General features: G+C 61.2%; 2 protein-coding genes across 7 annotated transcripts in view; one reads left to right on the top strand and one right to left on the bottom strand.

Moving 5' to 3' along the window:
- Positions 1 to 10,406, top strand: part of PIEZO1 (piezo type mechanosensitive ion channel component 1 (Er blood group)) — a 67,153-nt gene extending 56,747 nt beyond the window's left edge. For 2 of the 3 annotated variants that reach the window (XM_007994343.3, XM_073015645.1), the window contains 24 exons: positions 34 to 123; positions 199 to 302; positions 630 to 701; positions 1,728 to 1,828; positions 2,382 to 2,478; positions 2,553 to 2,609; positions 2,696 to 2,868; positions 3,028 to 3,134; positions 3,322 to 3,501; positions 3,653 to 3,911; positions 3,991 to 4,179; positions 4,282 to 4,600; positions 4,978 to 5,095; positions 5,179 to 5,326; positions 5,425 to 5,639; positions 5,734 to 5,892; positions 5,979 to 6,126; positions 8,505 to 8,693; positions 8,820 to 8,912; positions 8,994 to 9,166; positions 9,241 to 9,363; positions 9,447 to 9,526; positions 9,640 to 9,826; positions 9,900 to 10,406. In XM_007994343.3, coding sequence (XP_007992534.3) covers positions 34 to 123; positions 199 to 302; positions 630 to 701; positions 1,728 to 1,828; positions 2,382 to 2,478; positions 2,553 to 2,609; positions 2,696 to 2,868; positions 3,028 to 3,134; positions 3,322 to 3,501; positions 3,653 to 3,911; positions 3,991 to 4,179; positions 4,282 to 4,600; positions 4,978 to 5,095; positions 5,179 to 5,326; positions 5,425 to 5,639; positions 5,734 to 5,892; positions 5,979 to 6,126; positions 8,505 to 8,693; positions 8,820 to 8,912; positions 8,994 to 9,166; positions 9,241 to 9,363; positions 9,447 to 9,526; positions 9,640 to 9,826; positions 9,900 to 10,149 — 3,631 coding nt within the window. In that variant the 3' untranslated portion in view covers positions 10,150 to 10,406. The remainder of the gene's footprint in view (positions 1 to 33; positions 124 to 198; positions 303 to 629; positions 702 to 1,727; positions 1,829 to 2,381; positions 2,479 to 2,552; positions 2,610 to 2,695; positions 2,869 to 3,027; positions 3,135 to 3,321; positions 3,502 to 3,652; positions 3,912 to 3,990; positions 4,180 to 4,281; positions 4,601 to 4,977; positions 5,096 to 5,178; positions 5,327 to 5,424; positions 5,640 to 5,733; positions 5,893 to 5,978; positions 6,127 to 8,504; positions 8,694 to 8,819; positions 8,913 to 8,993; positions 9,167 to 9,240; positions 9,364 to 9,446; positions 9,527 to 9,639; positions 9,827 to 9,899) is intronic. The other variant, XM_073015646.1, reaches the window with a different exon arrangement.
- Positions 5,424 to 19,835, bottom strand: CTU2 (cytosolic thiouridylase subunit 2). 4 transcript variants are annotated; one of them, XM_007994348.3, is made up of 15 exons: positions 19,702 to 19,835; positions 19,084 to 19,158; positions 15,755 to 15,833; positions 15,489 to 15,548; positions 14,276 to 14,336; positions 13,632 to 13,741; positions 13,110 to 13,393; positions 12,458 to 12,593; positions 12,119 to 12,250; positions 11,670 to 11,761; positions 11,455 to 11,558; positions 11,017 to 11,167; positions 10,830 to 10,896; positions 10,650 to 10,708; positions 5,424 to 10,574 (listed from the first exon to the last, which is right to left on the bottom strand). In XM_007994348.3, the coding sequence occupies exons 1-15, from the start codon at positions 19,767 to 19,769 to the stop codon at positions 10,505 to 10,507; spliced, it is 1,548 nt and encodes a 515-aa protein (XP_007992539.2). In that variant the 5' UTR covers positions 19,770 to 19,835; the 3' UTR covers positions 5,424 to 10,504. The 4 variants fall into 4 exon arrangements, with proteins under 4 accessions (XP_007992539.2, XP_007992540.2, XP_037864078.2 ...); XM_007994349.3 differs by having other exon boundaries at positions 5,424 to 10,558; XM_038008150.2 differs by lacking the exon at positions 19,702 to 19,835 and adding an exon at positions 18,226 to 18,346 and having other exon boundaries at positions 19,084 to 19,160.
- Positions 19,836 to 19,854: the final 19 nt, after the last annotated feature.

Genomic DNA, 19,854 nt, shown 5'->3' with positions numbered 1-19,854 from the left:
TGGTGCTCACACCCCATCCCTGCCTCCCGACAGGGGCTTTGCCCTCTACAACGCTGCCAACCTCAAGAGCATTGACTTCCACCGCAGGACAGAGGAGAAGTCCCTGGCCCAGCTGAAAAGACAGTAGGTGCCTCTAGGGCGGGGACTCCCCCGCTCCTCCACCTGGTGCTCAGCGTACCCGGCCTTTCCCCCCTACAGGATGGAGCGTATCCGTGCCAAGCAGGAGAAGCACAGGCAGGGCCGGGCGGACCGCGGTCACCCCCAGGACACCCTGGGCCCCAAGGACCCAGGCCTGGAGCCAGGTGAGTGCAGCTGGAGTCTAGCATCCAAGGCCCCCTGTCCAGCATGTCTGTGCCTGCTGGTGTGTGCCTCGTCTGTGCCCGTGTGATGTCCCACAGGGCTCCCAGCCCACCTGTCCTGTCTGTGTGATCACCCTGTCCGGCAGGCCCCATGGCCGCCCCGTGACTGTCCATCCACGCACATGGGCTCTGAGCCCCGTGGTCTCACGTGGCCCCCATCACTGTGGGTCTCCGTGTCTGTCTCCACCCATCTTGTCCCCAAGACACTCACAGCCCTGACCCCTCCTGGTGCCTTGACTGCTGCCTCACGCTCACCCCACCCCTCCACAGGGCCCGACAGTCCAGGGGGCTCCTCCCCGCCACGGAGGCAGTGGTGGCGGCCCTGGCTGGACCACGCCACAGGTACCCCCAATTAGCCCACCTGTGACCACCCTCTCAGGCCCTCTGTGCCCTCACCTGTCCTCTGCCTGGGCTGCTGTCCTCCCCTCCTTTCCCTGACCCCCAGGCCCTGAGTGTCAGGACACGCTCAGGCCTCCTGGGTTGGGGGCTGCCTCACTGGCTGCAGACCCCTGGGCTGAATGTCCTCCCGGCGATGCCCCAGCCCTTCCAATGGGGGCGTCTCAGAGCTCGCTCCGATGCCACAGGAGCTGAGCGGCAGTTTCACCTGGTCGGTCCCAGTGGCAAGCACTGCGTCGTTGTACGTTTTCTGTTTCTTTTTGAGACGGAGTCTCACTCTGTCACCCAGGCTGGAGTGCAATGGTGTGATCTCAGCTCACTGCAACCTCCGCCTCCCGGGTTCAAGTGATTCTCCTGCCTCAGGCTCCCAAGTAGCTGAGACTACAAGCGTGCGCCCCACTCCAAGCCAGTGTTTTTTTTTTTTTTTGAAACGGAGTCTTGCCCTGTTGCCCAGGCTGCAATGCAAGGGCGTGACCTCAGCTCACTGCAACCCCCACCTCCCAGGTTTAAAGGATTCTCCTGCCTCAGCCTCCCAAGTAGCTGGGATTACACGTGCCCGCCACCTATGCCCAACTAATTTTTGTATTTTTAGTAGAGATGGGGTTTCACCACATTGGCCAGGCTGGTCTCGAATCTCTGACCTCAGGTGATCCGCCCGCCTCAGTCTCCCACAGTGCTGGGATGACAGGTGTCAGCCACCGTGCCCGGTCTGTTTTTGTAACTCTCCTGGGTTTTCCCGGGTCCTCTGCAGTCAGCCCACGCAGCACCCCAGCCTGCACTGGCTCTGCTCCTCAGCTGCCCTGCCCACCTCTGTCTTGTCCCACCGTGCTGGCCTGTGTCCTGTGCCTGCACCGCTCCCGGCTGCTCCACACGGGAAGGGTGGCTGTTGGGCCTTGGCCCATGCAGGTGGAGAGGGTGTGGCTGGGGGTCTCCCTGCATGGAAGGCCGGCTCTCAGCACTGCCTGCCCACAGTCATCCACTCCGGGGACTACTTCCTGTTTGAGTCTGACAGCGAGGAAGAGGAGGAGGCTGCCCCTGAAGACCCTAGGCCATCGGCCCAGAGTGCCTTCCAGGTGAGGTGGGGGAGCCCCCGCTGCCCCACTGCAACCACAGAGCTTGTGGCCCTCGGCCAGGGCAGCATAGGGAGTGCCAGATGCCCCCAGGGCCTGGAAGCCCAGCTCCTCCACCTCCAGTTAGCTCACCCAGCCCCATCCAGGCCTCCCAAGTCCCATGGGAAACCAGGCTACAGGGACATGGGTCACGTGTAGCCTGCTGCCCCACGGTCTTGGCTCTGAACACCCAGGTTCTGGTGGCTGCCTGTAGCCTGACCTGTGAGATGGGCCTGACACCTTTGTGCTGGCCGCCTGGCTGTCCAGGGTCTGTCTTTGGGCCCCTGGCTCTCAGTGCTAGACCAGGAGTTGGGTGGGCTGCATGCGTGGGGGTCCTCACCCACAGCCCCTCAAGGTCCACATCTGGGAGGGGCTCAGGGACACAGAAGCCCGTGGTAGACACAGAGCAGGGATCTGGATCTGGTGCCAGGCTCGCCCAACCCCGGCTATTCCTCCTCTTCCCTCCTGGGTCCCATGGCTTGGAAGGCCGGGTCCTAACCCGGGGGCTGGCCCACAGATGGCATACCAGGCATGGGTGACCAACGCCCAGACGGTGCTGAGGCGGCAGCAGCAGGAGCAGGCAAGGCAGGAGCAGGCAGGACAGCTGCCCACAGGTGAGCTGGGTGGTGTGGAGACTCTGAGGGGAAGCTGCAGGACTCCCAGTCACTGACCAGCATCCTGTGCCTAGGAGGTGGCCCCAGCCAGGAGGTGGAGCCGGCAGAGGGCCCCGAGGAGGCAGCGGCAGGTGCGTGGGCCCCGGGGCTGGGGAGTGGGAGGTCTCTCTTGGCCCCATAGGCTGCCCCTCCAGCGCCCCCTCCCGCCCTCCCACAGGCCGGAGCCACATGGTGCAGAGGGTGCTGAGCACGGCGCAGTTCCTCTGGGTGCTGGGGCAGGCGCTGGTGGACGGGCTGACGCGCTGGCTGCAGGAGTTCACCCGGCACCACAGCACCATGAGTGACGTGCTGCGGGCAGAGCGCTACGTCCTCACGCAGGAGCTCCTGCAGGTGAGCCGGCCCACGCACCACACTCGTCCCTGCTCTGCCTGACCACGCCCATGCCTGCTTAGCAGCCTAGTCCCATGCCCACGCTACACTAAACCCTGTGTGGGGACCAGAGCTGGGACACATGCGGGGCAGCCCTGAGCTCCCTCCTGTGCCCTGCAGGGTGGTGAAGTGCACCGGGGCATATTGGATCAGCTGTACACAAGCGAGGCTGAGGCCACACTGCCAGGCCCCACCGAGGCCCCCGACGCACCAAGCACAGTGTCCAGGTAGGTGCTAGGGTGACCCCTGAACTGCAGCGGCTGCCCCTGGAGGGTGGGCAATGTCCAGCCATCCCTGACCCTCGCCATTCCCTTGTCCACCAAAGGACCGTGGGCACTTTCCACGCTGACCCTCCCTGCAGCCTGGGGTCAGGCCCTAGAGCAGGATTCTCTGTGACCCGGCTTCCCTCCCCAGTGGGCTGGGCGCGGAGGAGCCACTCAGCAGCATGACAGACGACACGGGCAGCCCCCTGAGCACTGGCTACCACACGCGCAGTGGCAGCGAGGAGGTGGTCGCTGACCCCGGGGAGCACGAGGCTGGCGCCTCTCTGCACCAGGGACGCATGCGGACGGCCAGCGAGCTGCTGCTGGACAGGTGGGGGCGGGACACGCACAACTCCAGCTTAACCATGGCCCTCGGGGAGCTGTCGGACGGGGACAGGAGCCTGTCTGTGACCAGCAGCAAGTCGGGCCGTTGTGCCTCCAGGCAGTCCCGGGCTCCCCCAAACGCGCGGCTCTCCCTGCAGGCGCTTGCGCATCCCAGAGCTGGAGGAGGCAGAGCTGTTTGCGGAGGGGCAGGGCCGGGCGCTGCGGCTGCTGCGGGCCGTGTACCAGTGCGTGGCTGCCCACTCAGAGCTGCTCTGCTACTTCATCATCATCCTCAACCACATGGTCACGGCCTCTGCGGGCTCGCTGGTGCTGCCCGTGCTCGTCTTCCTGTGGGCCATGCTGTCCATCCCGCGGCCCAGCAAGCGCTTCTGGATGACGGCCATCGTCTTCACCGAGGTGGGCCGAGGCCGCGGGGGAGGGGGTGCCTGACCCGCTGCACTGAGCCCCCCCGCGTGCTGAGCCCCCTCCCCCGCAGGTCTCAGTGGTCGTCAAGTACCTGTTCCAGTTTGGATTCTTCCCCTGGAACAGCCACGTGGTGCTGCGGCGCTACGAGAACAAGCCCTACTTCCCGCCCCGCATCCTGGGCCTGGAGAAGACTGACGGCTACATCAAGTACGACCTGGTGCAGCTCATGGCCCTCTTCTTCCACCGCTCCCAGTTGCTGGTAAGTGCCAACCCTGCCAGTGCGGGGCTGGGCAGGCCCTCTGGGCACCTGCGCCCTCTGCCGGGAGGCAAGGCCCCCTCACCACAGCCTCCCGCCCCACAGTGCTATGGCCTCTGGGACCACGAGGAGGACTCACCATCCAAGGAGCATGACAAGAGCGGCAGGAAGGAGCAGGGGGCCGAGGAGGGGCCAGGGGCCCTGCCGGAACCCCAGGCCAAGGCAGGCACAGGGCTCGAGGAGGAGCCAGGAGTGCCCGAGGCCACCACCGAGGACCATGTTCAGGTGGAAGCAAGGGTTGTACCGACGGATGGGACCCCAGAACCCCAAGTGGAGCTCAGGCCCCGTGACACGAGGCGCATCAGTCTACGTTTGAGGAGGAGGAGGAAGGAGGGCCCAGCACGGAGAGGACTGGCTGCCATCGGTATAAGCGCCCCGTCCCACAACCTCCTGCCTACCCAGTTCTCTGAGTGGGGCTACTGCAGGGAGGGTCCTTCTCAGATGAGACGGCCAAGCCCAGTGCAGGGCCCACCTGGATCCCAGGAAGGCGCTCTGGAGCCACAGCTCCTGGCTCTGCCCCCAGGGATGCCCCCCACATGCAGGGTGACTGCTGGCCTGGTCCCTCACGGTTGCCCCAGACAGAGGAAACAGCCCCAGCTGTCTCCTTGCCAGTGACACTAGGCGCTTCCTGTGTTCAGTCTGCTTGTCTGTCGGATGGGGTGAATGCCAGCCTCTTAGGGTGGTCAGGAGCCAGCCCCAGTCCCCAGGGGGCCCAGGCAGAAGTCAGCTTTTCCCCTACAGAAGCTGAGGACAGGGAGGAAGAGAAAGAGGCCCCCACGGGGAGAGAGAAGAGGCCAAGCCGCGCTGGAAGAAGAGTGAGGGCGGCTGGGCGGCGGCTGCAGGGCTTCTGTCTGTCCCTGTGAGTGATGGTGGCCGGGGGCAGCTGGGCAGTGGGGGTGGGGAGGCAGATACTGGCACCAGGCTGAACATCCCCTTCCGCAGGGCCCAGGGCACATACCGGCCGCTACGGCGCTTCTTCCATGACATCCTGCACACCAAGTACCGCGCAGCCACCGACGTCTATGCCCTCATGTTCCTGGCCGACGTCGTCGACTTCATCATCATCATTTTTGGCTTCTGGGCCTTTGGGGTGAGCCAGACCCGGGACAGCCCAGTGTACGCAGAGCTCAGCAGCCACCCACATCCCCAGGGCCTGGCTCCCCCTGACCTGTGCTCTCCCGGCCACAGAAACACTCAGCGGCCACGGACATCACGTCCTCCCTATCAGACGACCAGGTACCCGAGGCCTTCCTGGTCATGCTGCTGATCCAGTTCAGTACCATGGTGGTCGACCGCGCCCTCTACCTGCGCAAGACTGTGCTGGGCAAGCTGGCCTTCCAGGTGGCGCTGGTGCTGGCCATCCACCTATGGATGTTCTTCATCCTGCCTGCCGTCACTGAGAGGTGGGCCCACACGCGGGGGTGCTCGGTCTCCGGGGGCGGGGCCCTGCAGGGCTCCGTTTCTGATTGGGTCCTTGACCTGGCCATCCCACCCCAGGATGTTCAGCCAGAACGTGGTGGCCCAGCTGTGGTACTTTGTGAAATGCATCTACTTCGCCCTGTCCGCCTACCAGATCCGCTGTGGCTACCCCACCCGCATCCTTGGCAACTTCCTCACCAAGAAGTACAATCACCTCAACCTCTTCCTTTTCCAGGGGTGAGCGTGAGTGCAGGTCCGCTGGGGTGGGGGTCACAGCCCAGGCAGGAGGGAGCCCACCTGATGGGAACCCTGGCTGTGGGCAGGTTCCGGCTGGTGCCGTTTCTGGTGGAGCTGCGGGCAGTGATGGACTGGGTGTGGACGGACACCACGCTGTCCCTGTCCAGCTGGATGTGCGTGGAGGACATCTATGCCAACATCTTCATCATCAAATGCAGCCGAGAGACAGAAAAGGTGCCTGGGCCCGGGGCGGGGGCCTGGACAAGGGATGTGCCCTCTCCCTAAGACAGAGGCACTGCTGTTATGAGAACCCGTGGTGCTGGTGGCCCTCCCAGGGCTTGCAGCCCATGGGGACATGAGGTGAGCCCACCCATTGGCTGATCACGAGGCCAGTGATCTTGGCAGCTGCGAGTGCCAGGGGCAGAAGTGGGTAGCGGACTTGGTCCTGTTCCAGGCAGGCTGGCAGCAGAGCAGGGCCTGGTGCAGGGAGGACCAGACGGACACTGTTCCCTGTGTTCTTGTTTAACGGCTTTGTTGAGAGATAATTCATGCATCAGACCACTCACCCATTTAAATAGTACAACGCAGGGGGTTTTAGAAGATTCACAGTTAAGCATCTGCCACTATCATCAATTTTAGAGCATTTTCACCACTTCAGAAAGAAACCCTGGGCCGGGCACAGTGGCTCACACCTGTCATCCCAACACTTTAAGAGATCGAGGAGGCCAGGAGTTCAAGATCTGCCTGGGCCACACAGTGGGACCCCACCTCAGCAAATGTAAAAATAAATTAGCCGGCAATGGCAGCTCAGGCCTATGGTCATAGCGCTTTAGGAGGCCAAAGGAGGGACAGGATCAGTTGAGGCCAGGAGTTTAAGACCAGCCTGGGCAACGCAGCGAGATCTCTTCTACAAAAAAATAAACATTAGCTGGGTGTGACCGTGCACACTTGTGCTCCCAGCTACTCTGGAGGCTGAGGTGGGAGGATGGCTTGAGGCCAGGAGGCCAAGGCTGCATTAAGCCTGATCACACCACTGCACTCCAGCTTGGGCAACAGAGTGAGACCCTCTCTAAAAAAGTAACAAGAAAAAACCCAGTGCCCACTGGCTGTCACTCCGTTTCCCGCTCCCCTGGCCCCAGTAACCCCTTGTCTAGGTCCTGGTTCTATGGATTTGCCTGCAGTGGGTATTTCATGAAAACGAGCTCAAACAGCATTTGTCCTTTTGTGACTGGCTTTCCTCACTCAGCATGGTGTCTTCGAGGTCCACCCACGTGGCAGTATGGCCTTCCTTTTTATGGGCAAATGATATTCTGTGGCATGGATGGACCACAATGTGTGGACTGATGGGCTGTTGCCTATGATGCTGCCAGGCACGCCAGGGTACACGTGTGTGCCCATGCCCCTGGTTCTGTGGCTGCACGCCAGGGCTGGAAGGGCTGGTGGTGGTTTCCATTGTGAGGAGCCACTGGTTTTCCACAGTGGCTCCACCATCTTAGGTGCCCACCAGCAACAGGAGGTTCCAGTTTCTCCACATTCTCAACAACCTGTTACTATGTCTTCTTTGTTCTGGCCATTCCTGCTGAACAGGTGGCTTGCTGTGGGCTTTTTTCAGTTCCCTGTTGACCTGAGTTTCTTTTCATGTGCTGGGCCATTTGTGTATCTTTTCTGGGGAAATGTCTATTCAAATCCTTTCTCCAGGGCTTTTGAGACAGGATCTCACTCTGTTGCCCAAGCTGAAGTGCAGTGGCATGATCTTGGCTCACTGCAGCCTCTGCCTCCCAAGTTCAAGCGATTCTCCCACCTCAGCCTCCCAAGTAGCTGGGACTACGGATGTGCACGACACCTGGCTAGTTTTTGTATTTTTGGCCAGGTTGGTCTTGAACTCCTGACCTCAAACTGCTGGGATGGCAGGCATGAGCCGCTGCACCCAGGTTGGTCTCAAACTCCTGACCTCAGAGTGTTGGGATGACGGGTGTGAGCCGCTGCGCCCAGCAGCTGCGTTTTTATTAGTTTTTTCTGTAGATACATTGGCTAGAAATGACTGAGCTGGAAGAATTCTTGATATTCTCTGGTTGCTAGACCCTTATCAGATATAATTTACAGAAACTTTCTCCAATTTTAGGGACTGTCTCTTAAATTTTCTTGATGGCATCTTTAGAAGCACAGAGTATTTATTTTGGTAGTATCTGGTTTACTTTGTTTCCTTTGTCAAATCCAGGTTCATGAAGATTTGCCTGTTTTCTTCTAAAAGTTCTATAGTTTTAGCTCTAAGTTTAGCTCTTTGATCCACTTTGAGGTAAATTTTGGCACGTGGTATGAGGCAGGAGTTGTGTTTCATTCTCCTGCCTGGGGCGGTGCCTGCACTGTGGTGAAAAGGTTGTCCATTCCCACTGAACGGTCACAGCTCCTTTGTCTAAGATCAGTGGCCCCTGGGTTCCAACTGGACCCTTAGTTCTACTCCACTGGCCTGCGTCTGCCTGCCATTACTACAGCTGTGCCATGCCGAGGTCAGGCTGGGGCTTTTGTGGGCTGCTGGGTGAGCTGGAGAATGCGGTCATGTGACCTGCAGGAAGGGCAGAGCTGAGCGTATGACCTGTGTCGTTCCCCTCCAGAAATATCCACAGCCCAAAGGGCAGAAGAAGAAGAAGATCGTCAAGTACGGCATGGGTGGCCTCATCATCCTCTTCCTCATCGCCATCATCTGGTTCCCACTGCTTTTCATGTCACTGGTGCGTTCCGTGGTCGGGGTCGTCAACCAGCCCGTCGATGTCACCGTCACCCTCAAGCTGGGCGGCTATGAGGTGAGCATGTGTGGGCCCACCTGTCCATTCCCATCCCCTGAGGGTTCTGGCCAGGGCGGCGTGTGCCACCCCCAGCGGCTCCTCCACACTCATCTTCATGGCCCCGTGTCCCTGTACCTGCCCCAGCCACTGTTCACCATGAGCGCCCAGCAGCCGTCCATCATCCCCTTCACGGCCCAGGCCTACGAGGAGCTGTCCCGGCAGTTTGACCCTCACCCAGTAAGTGGCCTCTGCCCTGTAACAGCCTGGTTGGGGGTGGGGGAGGTGGCTGCAGTCACTGAGGGTGTCACCTGTACCCAGCTGGCCATGCAGTTCATCAGCCAGTACAGCCCTGAGGACATTGTCACGGCGCAGATTGAGGGCAGCTCCGGGGCGCTGTGGCGCATCAGCCCACCCAGCCGCGCCCAGATGAAGCGAGAGCTCTACAACGGCACGGCTGACATCACCCTGCGTTTCACCTGGAACTTCCAGAGGTGCGTCCTGGACTTGAGGCAGGACCTGGGTGAGTGGCTTCCCACAGTGGGTCACGCTGTGTTCCCACCCCCAGGGACCTGGCCAAGGGAGGCACCGTGGAGTACGCCAACGAGAAGCACATGCTGGCCCTGGCCCCCAACAGCACCGCACGGCGGCAGCTGGCCAGCCTGCTCGAGGGCACCTCGGACCAGTCTGTGTGAGTGCAGGGTCCGGGCGGTGGGCAGGAGAGCTGGGCCAGGTTGGCTGGGCCAGGCCTGACCTGCCAGCACCTCCCTGCAGGGTCATCCCAAATCTCTTCCCCAAGTATATCCGTGCCCCCAACGGGCCCGAAGCCAACCCTGTGAAGCAGCTGCAGCCCAGTGAGTGCGGGAGCAGGGGCTGGGGGAGGCCAGAAAGGGGTGACGGGCGCCGGGGCTGGGGGAGGCCAGAGAGGGGTGGCTGCGGCCCCAACCGTCTCCTCGCTCCGCCCCAGACGAGGAGGCCGACTACCTCGGCGTGCGCATCCAGCTGCGGAGGGAGCAGGGTGCGGGGGCCACCGGCTTCCTTGAATGGTGGGTCATCGAGCTGCAGGAGTGCCGGACCGACTGCAACCTACTGCCCATGGTCATCTTCAGCGACAAAGTCAGCCCACCGAGCCTCGGCTTCCTGGCTGGCTACGGGTGAGTGGCTGGGGGGCACCCCGCAGCTCAGGGGGCTCCAGGCGGCCCCAGGACTCACCAGCTTCCCCCGCAGGATCATGGGGCTGTATGTCTCCATCGTGCTGGTCATCGGCAAGTTCGTGCGTGGATTCTTCAGCGAGATCTCGCACTCCATTATGTTCGAGGAGCTGCCGTGCGTGGACCGCATCCTCAAGCTCTGCCAGGACATCTTCCTGGTGCGGGAGACTCGTGAGCTGGAGCTGGAGGAGGAGTTGTACGCCAAGCTCATCTTCCTCTACCGCTCACCAGAGACCATGATCAAGTGGACTCGTGAGAAGGAGTAGGAGCTGCTGCTGGCGCCTGAGAGGGAAGGAGCCGGCCTGCTGGGCAGCGTGGCCACAGGGGGAGGCACTCCTCAGGCCGGGGGAGCCACTGCCCCATCCAAGGCCGCCAGCTGTGATGCATCCTCCCGGCCTGCCTGAGCCCTGATGCTGCTGTCAGAGGAGGACACTGCATCCCCATGGCCGGGGTGGTGCTGCCACCCGCTACGTGTACTGTAGAGTTTTTTAATTAAAAATGTTTTATTTATACAAATGGATAATCGGAGGCCAGTCCCCCGTCCTTGCCTTCCAGCTCCAGTGTGGTGGGCCCTGCACCAGGTGGCCACCACCTGCTGTCTCGTCAAGCACCTCCTCAGGCTCAGCTCTGGCCTGCCTCATCGTCACTGTCCTCAATCAGACAGTCCCGGATCTCCTGCAAGACCCAGGCCCTAGAGAGAAAGCTGCAGTGGGCACCAGCCCTGAGGCCCCTGCCCCACACGCCACAGCAGTGGGGGCCCCAGTACCTCTGTGTGCGGAGCTGGGCCTCGGCCAGGATGTACGGCGGCAGGGGGTCCAGTGAGGGCTGCAACAGAGGCCGGTGTCAAGGGGCCACGAAACCTGCCAGCACCCCTTCAAGCCACCCCCGAGGGGACGGCCTTCCCACGTCCCCAAGCCTGGCCCGGGGCGGGTGGGCACGCACTCACCAAGTCCTTCATGTTCACGCGGCAGCTGTAGCACAGCTGCTCCTCGATGCAGGCTTGGGGGTCCTCCCTGCGGGAGCAGAGCTGGCTGTGTGCCCACCTTGGCACCTCAGTGCTGTGCACTGTGGGGTAAGGGCAGGTCCCCCTCCCCCCATGCAGCTGGCCATGGGTGGCAGGGACAGGGACTCACCTCCTGCAGGCCCCCTGGCCACAGCCCTGGACCCGGCCCACCCCTGGAGAACAGCAGGAGCCCAGGGGTGTCCGGGTCTCTGTCAGGGGGGTGGGCGGCTGCATCTGGGAGAGGCGTGAGGAGGTCTGAGCCCCAAAGGCTGTGGCACTGTCTGCAAAGCAGAAAGGGGCTGAGGGAGCCTGGGGCTGCGGAGCCCCCCGCCCACTCCCTAGCTCCTCCCCCATCACCCCAAGAGCAAGATACTGTCTGCAAAGCAGAAAGGGGCTGAGGGAGCCTGGGGCTGCGGAGCCCCCCGCCCACTCCCTAGCTCCTCCCCCATCACCCCAAGAGCAAGATACTGTCTGCAAAGCAGAAAGGGGCTGAGGGAGCCTGGGGCTGCGGAGCCCCCCGCCCACTCCCTAGCTCCTCCCCATCACCCCAAGAGCAAGACACACACACCAGCCGCATCGACATCCAGGGCACACATGCAGAGGAGGCAGCAGGGGCTGGAGTCGCCGGCAGCAGGGCCGTCCCTGGGGGCCTTCACTAGCTTCTCACTTGTCCTGTGGCCAGGGTGTGGGAGGAGCAGGTGAATTGCACGGGCTGCGGCTCCACCCTAAGCCCTGGCCTGAGCACGAGCCGTGAGCTCAGCACCCGCACACCCCCACACACACCTGTACACAGTGCTGACAGTGGAGGGGAACTGGGTCTGCAGCCTGAGGATGAAGGCCTCCATCAGCCGGTGGATGCTGGCCTTTTCAGGCGCCTAGAGACAATCAGATTGGGGGCTATGGGAAAGCCCAGAGGCCAGCCCCAGGCTGGGGCAGAGTCCCCAGGGCAGGTGCCGTGGGTTCCACACTGCTGGCCCACATGGATCTGGCTTTGCTGCGACGGCTCAAGGCAGCCAGAGAACCGGCTTCAGCAGTGTACCCACTGTGGGGTCCTCCTGTCAACCCCACGCCCTCAGGGCACAGGGCGGGTGAGAGGATGTGGCACTGCTGGGGGAATACAGCAGGAGTCACTGAAGGTGTGCTGGTGACCTGAGCCTGTGAGAGGCTGCCCAGCCCACAAGGCCCACCCTGGTGTCAGTGGTGAGAGAGGCTGCTCCGTCCACATGGCCCACCTTGGTGTCCACGGCTGGTGTGAAAACAGAAGGGACGGAGAACAGGCGGTTGTAGAAAGCGACCTCCTTCAGGGTGTGGTCCCGCATGGGCCGCACCACCACCACATCCCCGTGCCGCTCATCCGAGAAGCCCTGGGGGAGGCGGGGGCTGTGTGGTCGAGGTCAAGGCCCGAATGTGCTCGCCCCTCCTCCCCTGCCAGCTGGGGGAGGTCACAGACCTCCATCCCACAACCATCTGCGAGGCCGCAGGACTGATACACGAGAGGCTGCTCTCCAGTGAAGGTGGTCGAAGGGGTGAAGGTGGGGATGGGCCTCCTGAACACCCAGGTCCCTGCCTACCGTGTCCCAGGCCAGGAAGGCCCCTCGACCCAGCGCCAGGTTGGTCATGAGCTTGATGGCCAAGCGTGTGCAGCTGTCCCCAGTCATGACCTTAGAGTAGCCGTGGGCTCGGGCCATGTGCAGGATCAGGTGGGTCCTAAAGCACAGAGCATCTCAGGGGCCTGGGGAGCCAAGATCTGGGGAAGGGGGACTCTCAGGGGTCTGGGGGGGTCAAGACCCAGGGAAGGGGTGCTCTTAGGGGCCTGGGGGGGCGTATAGGGCCCAGGGAAGGGGGACTCTCAGGGGTCTGGGGAGCCAGGACCCAGAGAAGGGGGGCTCTCAGGGATCTGGGGGGGGTCAGGACGCGGGGAAGAGGTACTTTTAGGGGCCTGGGGGGTATAGGGCCCAGGGAAGGGGACTCTCAGGGGTCTGTGGGGCCAGGACCCAGGGAAGGGGGACTCTCAGGGACCTGGGGGGCCAGGACCCAGGGAAAGGAGACTCTTAGGGGTCTGGGGGGCCAGGACCCAGGGAAGGGGGACTCTCAGGGGTCTGGGGGGCCAGGACCCAGGGAAGGGGGACTCTCAGGGACCTGGGGGCTCAGGGCCCAGGGAAGGGGGACTCTCAGGGACCTGGGGGCTCAGGGCCCAGGGAAGGGGGGCTCTCAGGGCCTCACCGCAGTGTCTGCAGAAGCTCCTCCTTGGCCGTCAGTGTCCTCACCGAGCAGAACAGCTGGGAAAGAGCCTCGGTCTGGGCAGCGGCAGGAGGGCTTGCTAGGCTCGGGGGGTCCAGTCGGGGCTGGGGTGGCTGTTCCTTCCCTTGAGTCGGGCCAGGACCACCCCCGGCCCCCAGCACATGCTGCTGCTGGAGGAAGCTGTCGACAGCCGCCTTGTAGGCTCCCTCGGATCCTGCCGGCTCCTGGGCAGAGCACCGAAGCACCGACGGGGGCAGACTGAACACCTTCCAGGATGCGGGAGACGGCAGTGAGGCTGGGGACATGGGCAGGTGCCCCCCACAGACAGCCCCACCTTCCAGGATGTGGGAGAGGGCAATGAGGCTAGGACACGGGCAGGTGCCCCCACCCCCCACCGACAGCCCCACCTTCTGGGACAAGGCAGAGGGCAGGGAGGCCCGGGACACGGGCAGGTGCCCCCCAGAGGTCCCCTCCAGGACCCCTTTCCAGGGACAGCCCCCCCACCTCCTCTAAGGCCACCACATGCCATGGTAACCCAGTTGCTTGCAGAATGGGCTTCACTTCGGCCAGGGTCTTTGATCTCTCCTCTAGACTCTTGCCAAAGGCTGCTCCCTCTGAAAAACCCAGGCAGAAAGAGTCAGGGCTCACAGAGCCAGGCAGGGCAGGGCACGGGGCCACCTCCACCTGGGGAAACCCCTAAAGGCCTTGCTCTGCAGGGCAGCGCTTCCTGGCAGAGCTGTGGGGTGTCGGCCATTTTCCTTTGGGCAGGGGGTTCTCCCTTGTGGCTGACCTCAGCGCTACCGGGAACACCCAGGAGCTTGTTCTGCAGGAGCAACAGTTGGGAGTCGGCCCCTGGACCCCCCTCACCACCAGCACTTAACTCCCCTTCTCTGTCCCCAGACTCCACGATGGGGCTGGGCCACCGCTGCTCCTGCTCCCACCCCCAACTTTCTAAAGATGTTCTCAGACTCCAGGAACAGTGATGTCACCTAACGATGGACACATCTACTGCCTCCTTCAGGGAAATTTACCCACCAGGGCCTCAGTGCAGGGGCCGCACCAGCAGCTCAACACGTCCTACCAGAGGCAGCGTCCGCAAGGCGTACCCCAAGCGGCCAGGGATTAGCAGGAGCAATGGCCCCACATACCGTCAACAAAGATGACCCCCGGCACAAAGCGCAGTCTTTTGGCACAATCTTGGCTCAGGCCCTGGAGGGAGAAGCGGCAGGGACTCAGCCCCCAGCCATAAGCCACAGAACACCTTTCCAGCTCAGAACATTCTTCATCTGGATTTAACGCCGTTCTGGAAGGTGAAGTGGCCTTCCCCTGCCATTGCGTTTAGTGGACGTAAGCCATTCAGACTCGGGTGCCAGGCAGGTCTAATAGGCAAAGGCTGTACCCCCAACTTGTTTTAAAGAGTAGCCTGGGGGTCTTCACCCCCCTGGTAAAACACGCCCCCCACCAGCTGGTCCTGGATGTCCCAACACCACCCCAGGAGAGGGGGCTGGGGTTACAGGGCCACTGTGTCACCATCCCACACACTTCTGACCACTAAGGAAGCACTCGCTCTCACGAGCAGAAAGCAACAGCCTGTGAGAGGCAGGGGCGCCGCTGGGCACAGGAAGGGCAGCAGCACTGTTACACAGAGGGCTGGGCCAGTTCCCTTACAACACCCTCCTGGCAGGTTCAGCGGACCTCAGAAAACAGAAAACTGGTTTCAGCAGCGCCGTGCAGTGAGCCCATCCTCAGACCAACACCCACCTCTCACCCCGCAGAGCCAACCGCTCCCCTCTCAGCCACCTGCCCCACAGAAGCAGCCTCCTCCGGTCTGCACCTCTCACTGGGAGTGCAGAGAAACCAAGCACAACCCACTCCTGTGCCCTCATGAGAAGCCCGACCTGCCTCGGACTTCCTGAGCTGCCCCTTGACACGCCACGCACACAGCCCCACCACCCCCAGCTGAACCGTGTGCAGCCCGAGCCCACCTCTGCCTCCCTGCACGTGCCGTCCCCTCCACCTCAAATGCTGCTCCCTTTGCTTCTCCTGGCAACCCCCCCCCGCCCTTCCTGATCTCCCCTCCGGTCACACGAGGCTGAGCCAAGATGCTGCTTTCCACTGACTGCATTTCTATGCCGTTTGAGCAAACGGATAGAAGTCAAGTGGGCTGCACACACGCACTCTGGACACAGCTTCTGATTTGTGCACCTGCTGTAAACACATCTGAGAACCTTCCAGGTGTCCAGGCCACAGGGTAGGCTGCTCTCTAGCCCCAACCAAGAGCCCCTCAGCAGGCTGAGAAGGGAGGGCCCCAGCCCGAAGCTCAGCCCAGCAGCCCGGGCCCAGGGGGTGGTGAACACGCACCTCAAGGACCTGCCAGACCATGGAGCTGGATGAAGGCCCCCCAGACCACGCCAAGAGGACCTGGGGGAGAAAAAACATCACTCAGGGCACCGCACCCCCAACACGGGCAGACACTCCACCTCATAGACATCCAGGACATTGAGTCTGCCCTCAAAGGCCAGGGAGGAGCTAGCGGGCTGCAGCAGGCCAGGCTGCCTGTGGGAGGGACAAGTGGGGACCTCGAGGGGCCAGGCTGCTCAGTCAGACCCCCGGGGCCCAGACGCTACCTTCTCGCCTGGAAAGATGAGCCGGTTCTTGCCCAGCATGGCTCTGAACTTGTGGACGTAGAAGGCCTTGAAACAGTCCCTGAAACACAGATCTGAGATGAGGGAGCCGCGTGCTCCCTGTACGGTGGGCGGCGTCCTGAGGCGCTGCCAGGTGACGATGTCCTTTACCGATTTCCATCTTCCAAAGCAGCATCTTTGCATCCAGGGCCTGCCCCGAGACTGGTGAAAGGGGCGGGGCTGGGGCCCCTCTGGTGGTGAACATAAGGTTCACTGGTCCCTCCCACAACCCCACCAGGTACAAACTGCACAGCCACGGAGCCTGCCTCCAACCAATGAGGGGCCAGAGCCCAGGCATCCCCTCCCTACCGGTGCTCAGAGTGGCCCAGCTGGTAGAGTGGACGGACTTAGGCATTCACAGGGCAAGGCCAACCCAGACCCCATAGAAAAGACCCACCACATAAAGCCACCAGCTCTTTGGGGTGAACTGCAGAAATGGAGCGGGCCACAGCGAGGGCTCTGTATCCTGGGGCCCCAGAGCTGGCATCTTGAGTGTGCTGGGCTCAACTGGGCCAGGAATGGCTGAGAGGCTCACTCACAGAGTGGCCTGGGCTTCTCCCCTAATCCCACAGAATCAGAACTTCCAGGCCCGCGAACTGCATTTTTAAGAGACAGGGTCTTGGCCAGGCGTGGTGGCTCACACCTGTAATCCCAGACTTTGGGAGGCCGAGGCGGGTGGATCGCAAGGTCAAGAGATCAAGACCATCCTGGCTAACACGGTGAAACCCCATCTCTACTAAAAACACAAAAAATTAGCTGGGCGTGGTGGTGGGTGCCTGTAGTCCCAGCTACTTGGGAGGCTGAGGCAGGAGAATGGCATGAACCCAGGAGGCGGAGCTTGCAGTGAGCCGAGATCGCACCACTGCACTCCAGCCTGGGCGAAAGAGCGAGACTCCATCTCAAAAAAAAAAAAAAAAAAAAAAAGAGGGTCTTGATCTGTCACCCAGGCTGGAGTGTAGTGGCACAATCATAGCTCACTTGCAACCTCAAACTCCTGTATTCATGTGATCCTTCTGCCTTGGCCACCCAGGTAGATAGGACTACAGGTTACAGGTACATGCCACCATGCCTGGCTAATTTTTGTATTTTTTGTAGAGACAAGGTCTCATCATGTTGCCCAGACTGGTCTCGAACTCCTGGCCTTAAGTGATCCTCCTGCCTGGGCCTCCCAAAGTGCTGAGATTACAGGTGTGAGCCACTGTGCCCAGCTGTAACCTTTTTTTTTTTTTTGAGACGGAGTCTTGCTCTTTCGCCCAGGCTGGAGTGCAGTGGTGCCCTCTCGGCTCACTGCAAGCTCCGCCTCCTGGGTTCATGCCATTCTCCTGCCTCAGCCTCCCAAGTAGCTGGGACTACAGGCGCCCGCCACCACGCCCGGCTAACTTTTTATATATTTAATAGAGACGGGGTTTTACCGTATTAGCCAGGATGGTCTCGATCTCCTGACCTCGTGATCCGCCCGCCTCGGCCTCCCAAAGTGCTGGGATTACAGGTGTGAGCCACTGCGCCCGGCCGCCCAGCTATAATCTTTGTTCATAATAAACTTTCCAGCCATCTGACTCTGGCTCACTAGGTCAGAGGTTCTTGTCCCTGGCTATATATTAGAAACACACAAACCAATTAAGTCAAAATGTCTAGGGGTGAGGCCTAGGAATCGACATTTTAAAGCACCCTGCAATCCTGGCAGGCAGGGTGAAGAACAGCACCCAGTACAGAGCATACAATGCCACTGCAAGAGTCGCCCTGCACCTGGGGCTCCGAGTCCCTTCCTTCCTTTCAGACACACTCAGTGTCCACAGCAGTTCCTCCCCACACTGAATGGGTACCACGTACATGAGGCCGAATGACCCCCCTGTGGTTCCTTTACAGACAGTAAAGCAAGTCTGTGTTTAACAGCAAGATGCCAGGAAAGGACTGCAGGTAACTGGCAAGTGTCAAGGCTGGAACATGGGAAGTGACCCCAGGACAGAGCTTTGGGCATGGGGAGTCTCGCACAAGGAGACACGGGTGCTGGGCTTCACCTCCTCACTGTGGACCAGGAGAGCCTGTGCGCCCTACACCACCAGCTGGGATTCAAGCATGGTGGGTCCACGGGGATATGCTGCGTCTGGGCTCCTGAAACCACACTGTCCCCTGTGGGTCAGGGAATGCCAAGGTTTCTCCCACGTGCTGATCTGAATGTTCCCTGGGGAGCCCAGCTCGACTTAGACTCCTAAGGCCTTCCCCTGGGGAGCCGGCTCCCCACTGTTCCTTAGGACCAGCAAGCACAGCAGAGCAAAAGCTCTGGCCTCAGCAGGAGCCCTGCTGGCCACAGGGGCCTCGCACGCAGCCACAGCAGCCTCTCCTCGTGAATTCTCCCGGCAGCCTGGTGTGCTTGGCAATTTCAGGTGCTCCTGGGTGGTTAAAGAAGTACCTACCTTGGCCAGGTGTGGTGGCTCATGCCTGTAATCCCAGCACTGTGGGAGGCCGAGGCAGGCGGATCACTTGAGGTCAGGAGTTCAAAACCAGCCTGGCCAATATGGTGAAACCCCGTCTCTACTAAAAATACAGAAACAATTAGCCGGGCATGGTGGCAGGCATCTGTCATCCCAGCTACTCGGGAGGCTGAGGCAGGAGAATCACTTGAATCCGGGAGGCAGAGGTTGCAGTGAGCTGAGATCGCACCACTGCACTCCAGCCGGGGCAACAGAGCGAGCCTCCATCTCAAAAAAACAAACAAACAAAAAAACACAAAACCACTGGGAATTAAGAGGGCTAAATGGAGAGAGACCTGGTCCTCCCTTCAGGGAGCTGAGTCTAGTGGAAACAACTGAACAATACAATGGCTACAAGCCAAGAAAGACATGACAAGCGCCTGGGGGGAAGCTGGAGGTCTTCCAAGCCTCTATCCCACCACAGGTGAAACAAGCATCAGATGAAACACTTTCACCCAGACCATCCGCCCCTAGATGTATTCCAGCTGCCCCCAAATGCCCACTCCTCCTACACCTTATTCCAATCTAGACATCACGGCCCCACTTCCAACCGTCCCCATAAGCTCCATCAGAAACCTCATCAGCGGACCTGTGGCTAGATCATGGGAAATTGTTTCCCAAGCAGTAAACCAACGCTTTCGCCTCCACTTCAACACCAGGGGCACAGGGGGCCACATCAGAAGCAGGCATAAAGTAAGTAAATGTTTTTAAAAGGAAGAAATAAAGCCTCACAAGTTGGGGCTATCCTGTCTGCTCAGCGAGGCCACGTTTGCCAGGGTCTCATCCACCTCCAGGCCTCACCTGCAGAAGGCATCTCCGGCTCGTATCACCACAACGGGTTGGGCTTCCTTGCACTTCACACACTTCTGCTCACGGCTTTGGAGATGGGAGGGGGAGAAGAGAGGAACACAGATCACATCTCCCCCACCCCTAGTGGGCTTTGGGGAGACAGCTCCTGATTCTCACCCTGAGTTGGGTCAGAGGAAGGCACCTCGGTACACACAAAAACCCACGCTTGTGTTTTGTCCAAACTTCAAGAAAAACAAAGGCTCTAAGGGGATGTTTAGCCTAGAAAAGCCGGCTCAGGGGGCACATAAAGACCGCTTTTCAGCCTCCCAAGGCTGACACGGGGAGGGGAGACAGCTTCACGGAACCAGTTCTCTCCGAATAAGGACAGCACTGTCAGCGGCAGAACCGCCCCCCGTGGCTATCAGGATGAGAGGTGCGAACCGGTGGAGTATGCCCCCTTCTAGGTGCTCCTCACCGCTTGACAGGCATTCCCCAAGTGCCAAGGAGCCAGGTCCCGCCCTCCACGCGGGGCTTCCCGAAGCAACGGCAAAGCCCAGCCGGGACCCTTCCGGGCAGGAGTGCTGCGGGAAGGCGAGGGGCGGCCTGGCGGGTCCGGCCGCCAGCTCTTACCTAGGCCGCGGCGCCGGGGTCGGCTCCCCAGGCGCCGGCTCCCCGTAGTCCTCGCCCACCTGACACATGGGCACGCCGGAGCCCGTCGCAGACTGCGGTGCCGACAGCGCGAGGGCGCGCCCTGATGACGCCAGCGCGGCGCCGTGACGGCCG

The sequence above is a fragment of the Chlorocebus sabaeus genome, chromosome 5 (assembly GCF_047675955.1).
Source record: "Chlorocebus sabaeus isolate Y175 chromosome 5, mChlSab1.0.hap1, whole genome shotgun sequence".
Classification (NCBI taxonomy): domain Eukaryota; kingdom Metazoa; phylum Chordata; class Mammalia; order Primates; family Cercopithecidae; genus Chlorocebus; species Chlorocebus sabaeus.
This window is presented reverse-complemented; position numbering and strand designations above follow the sequence as displayed.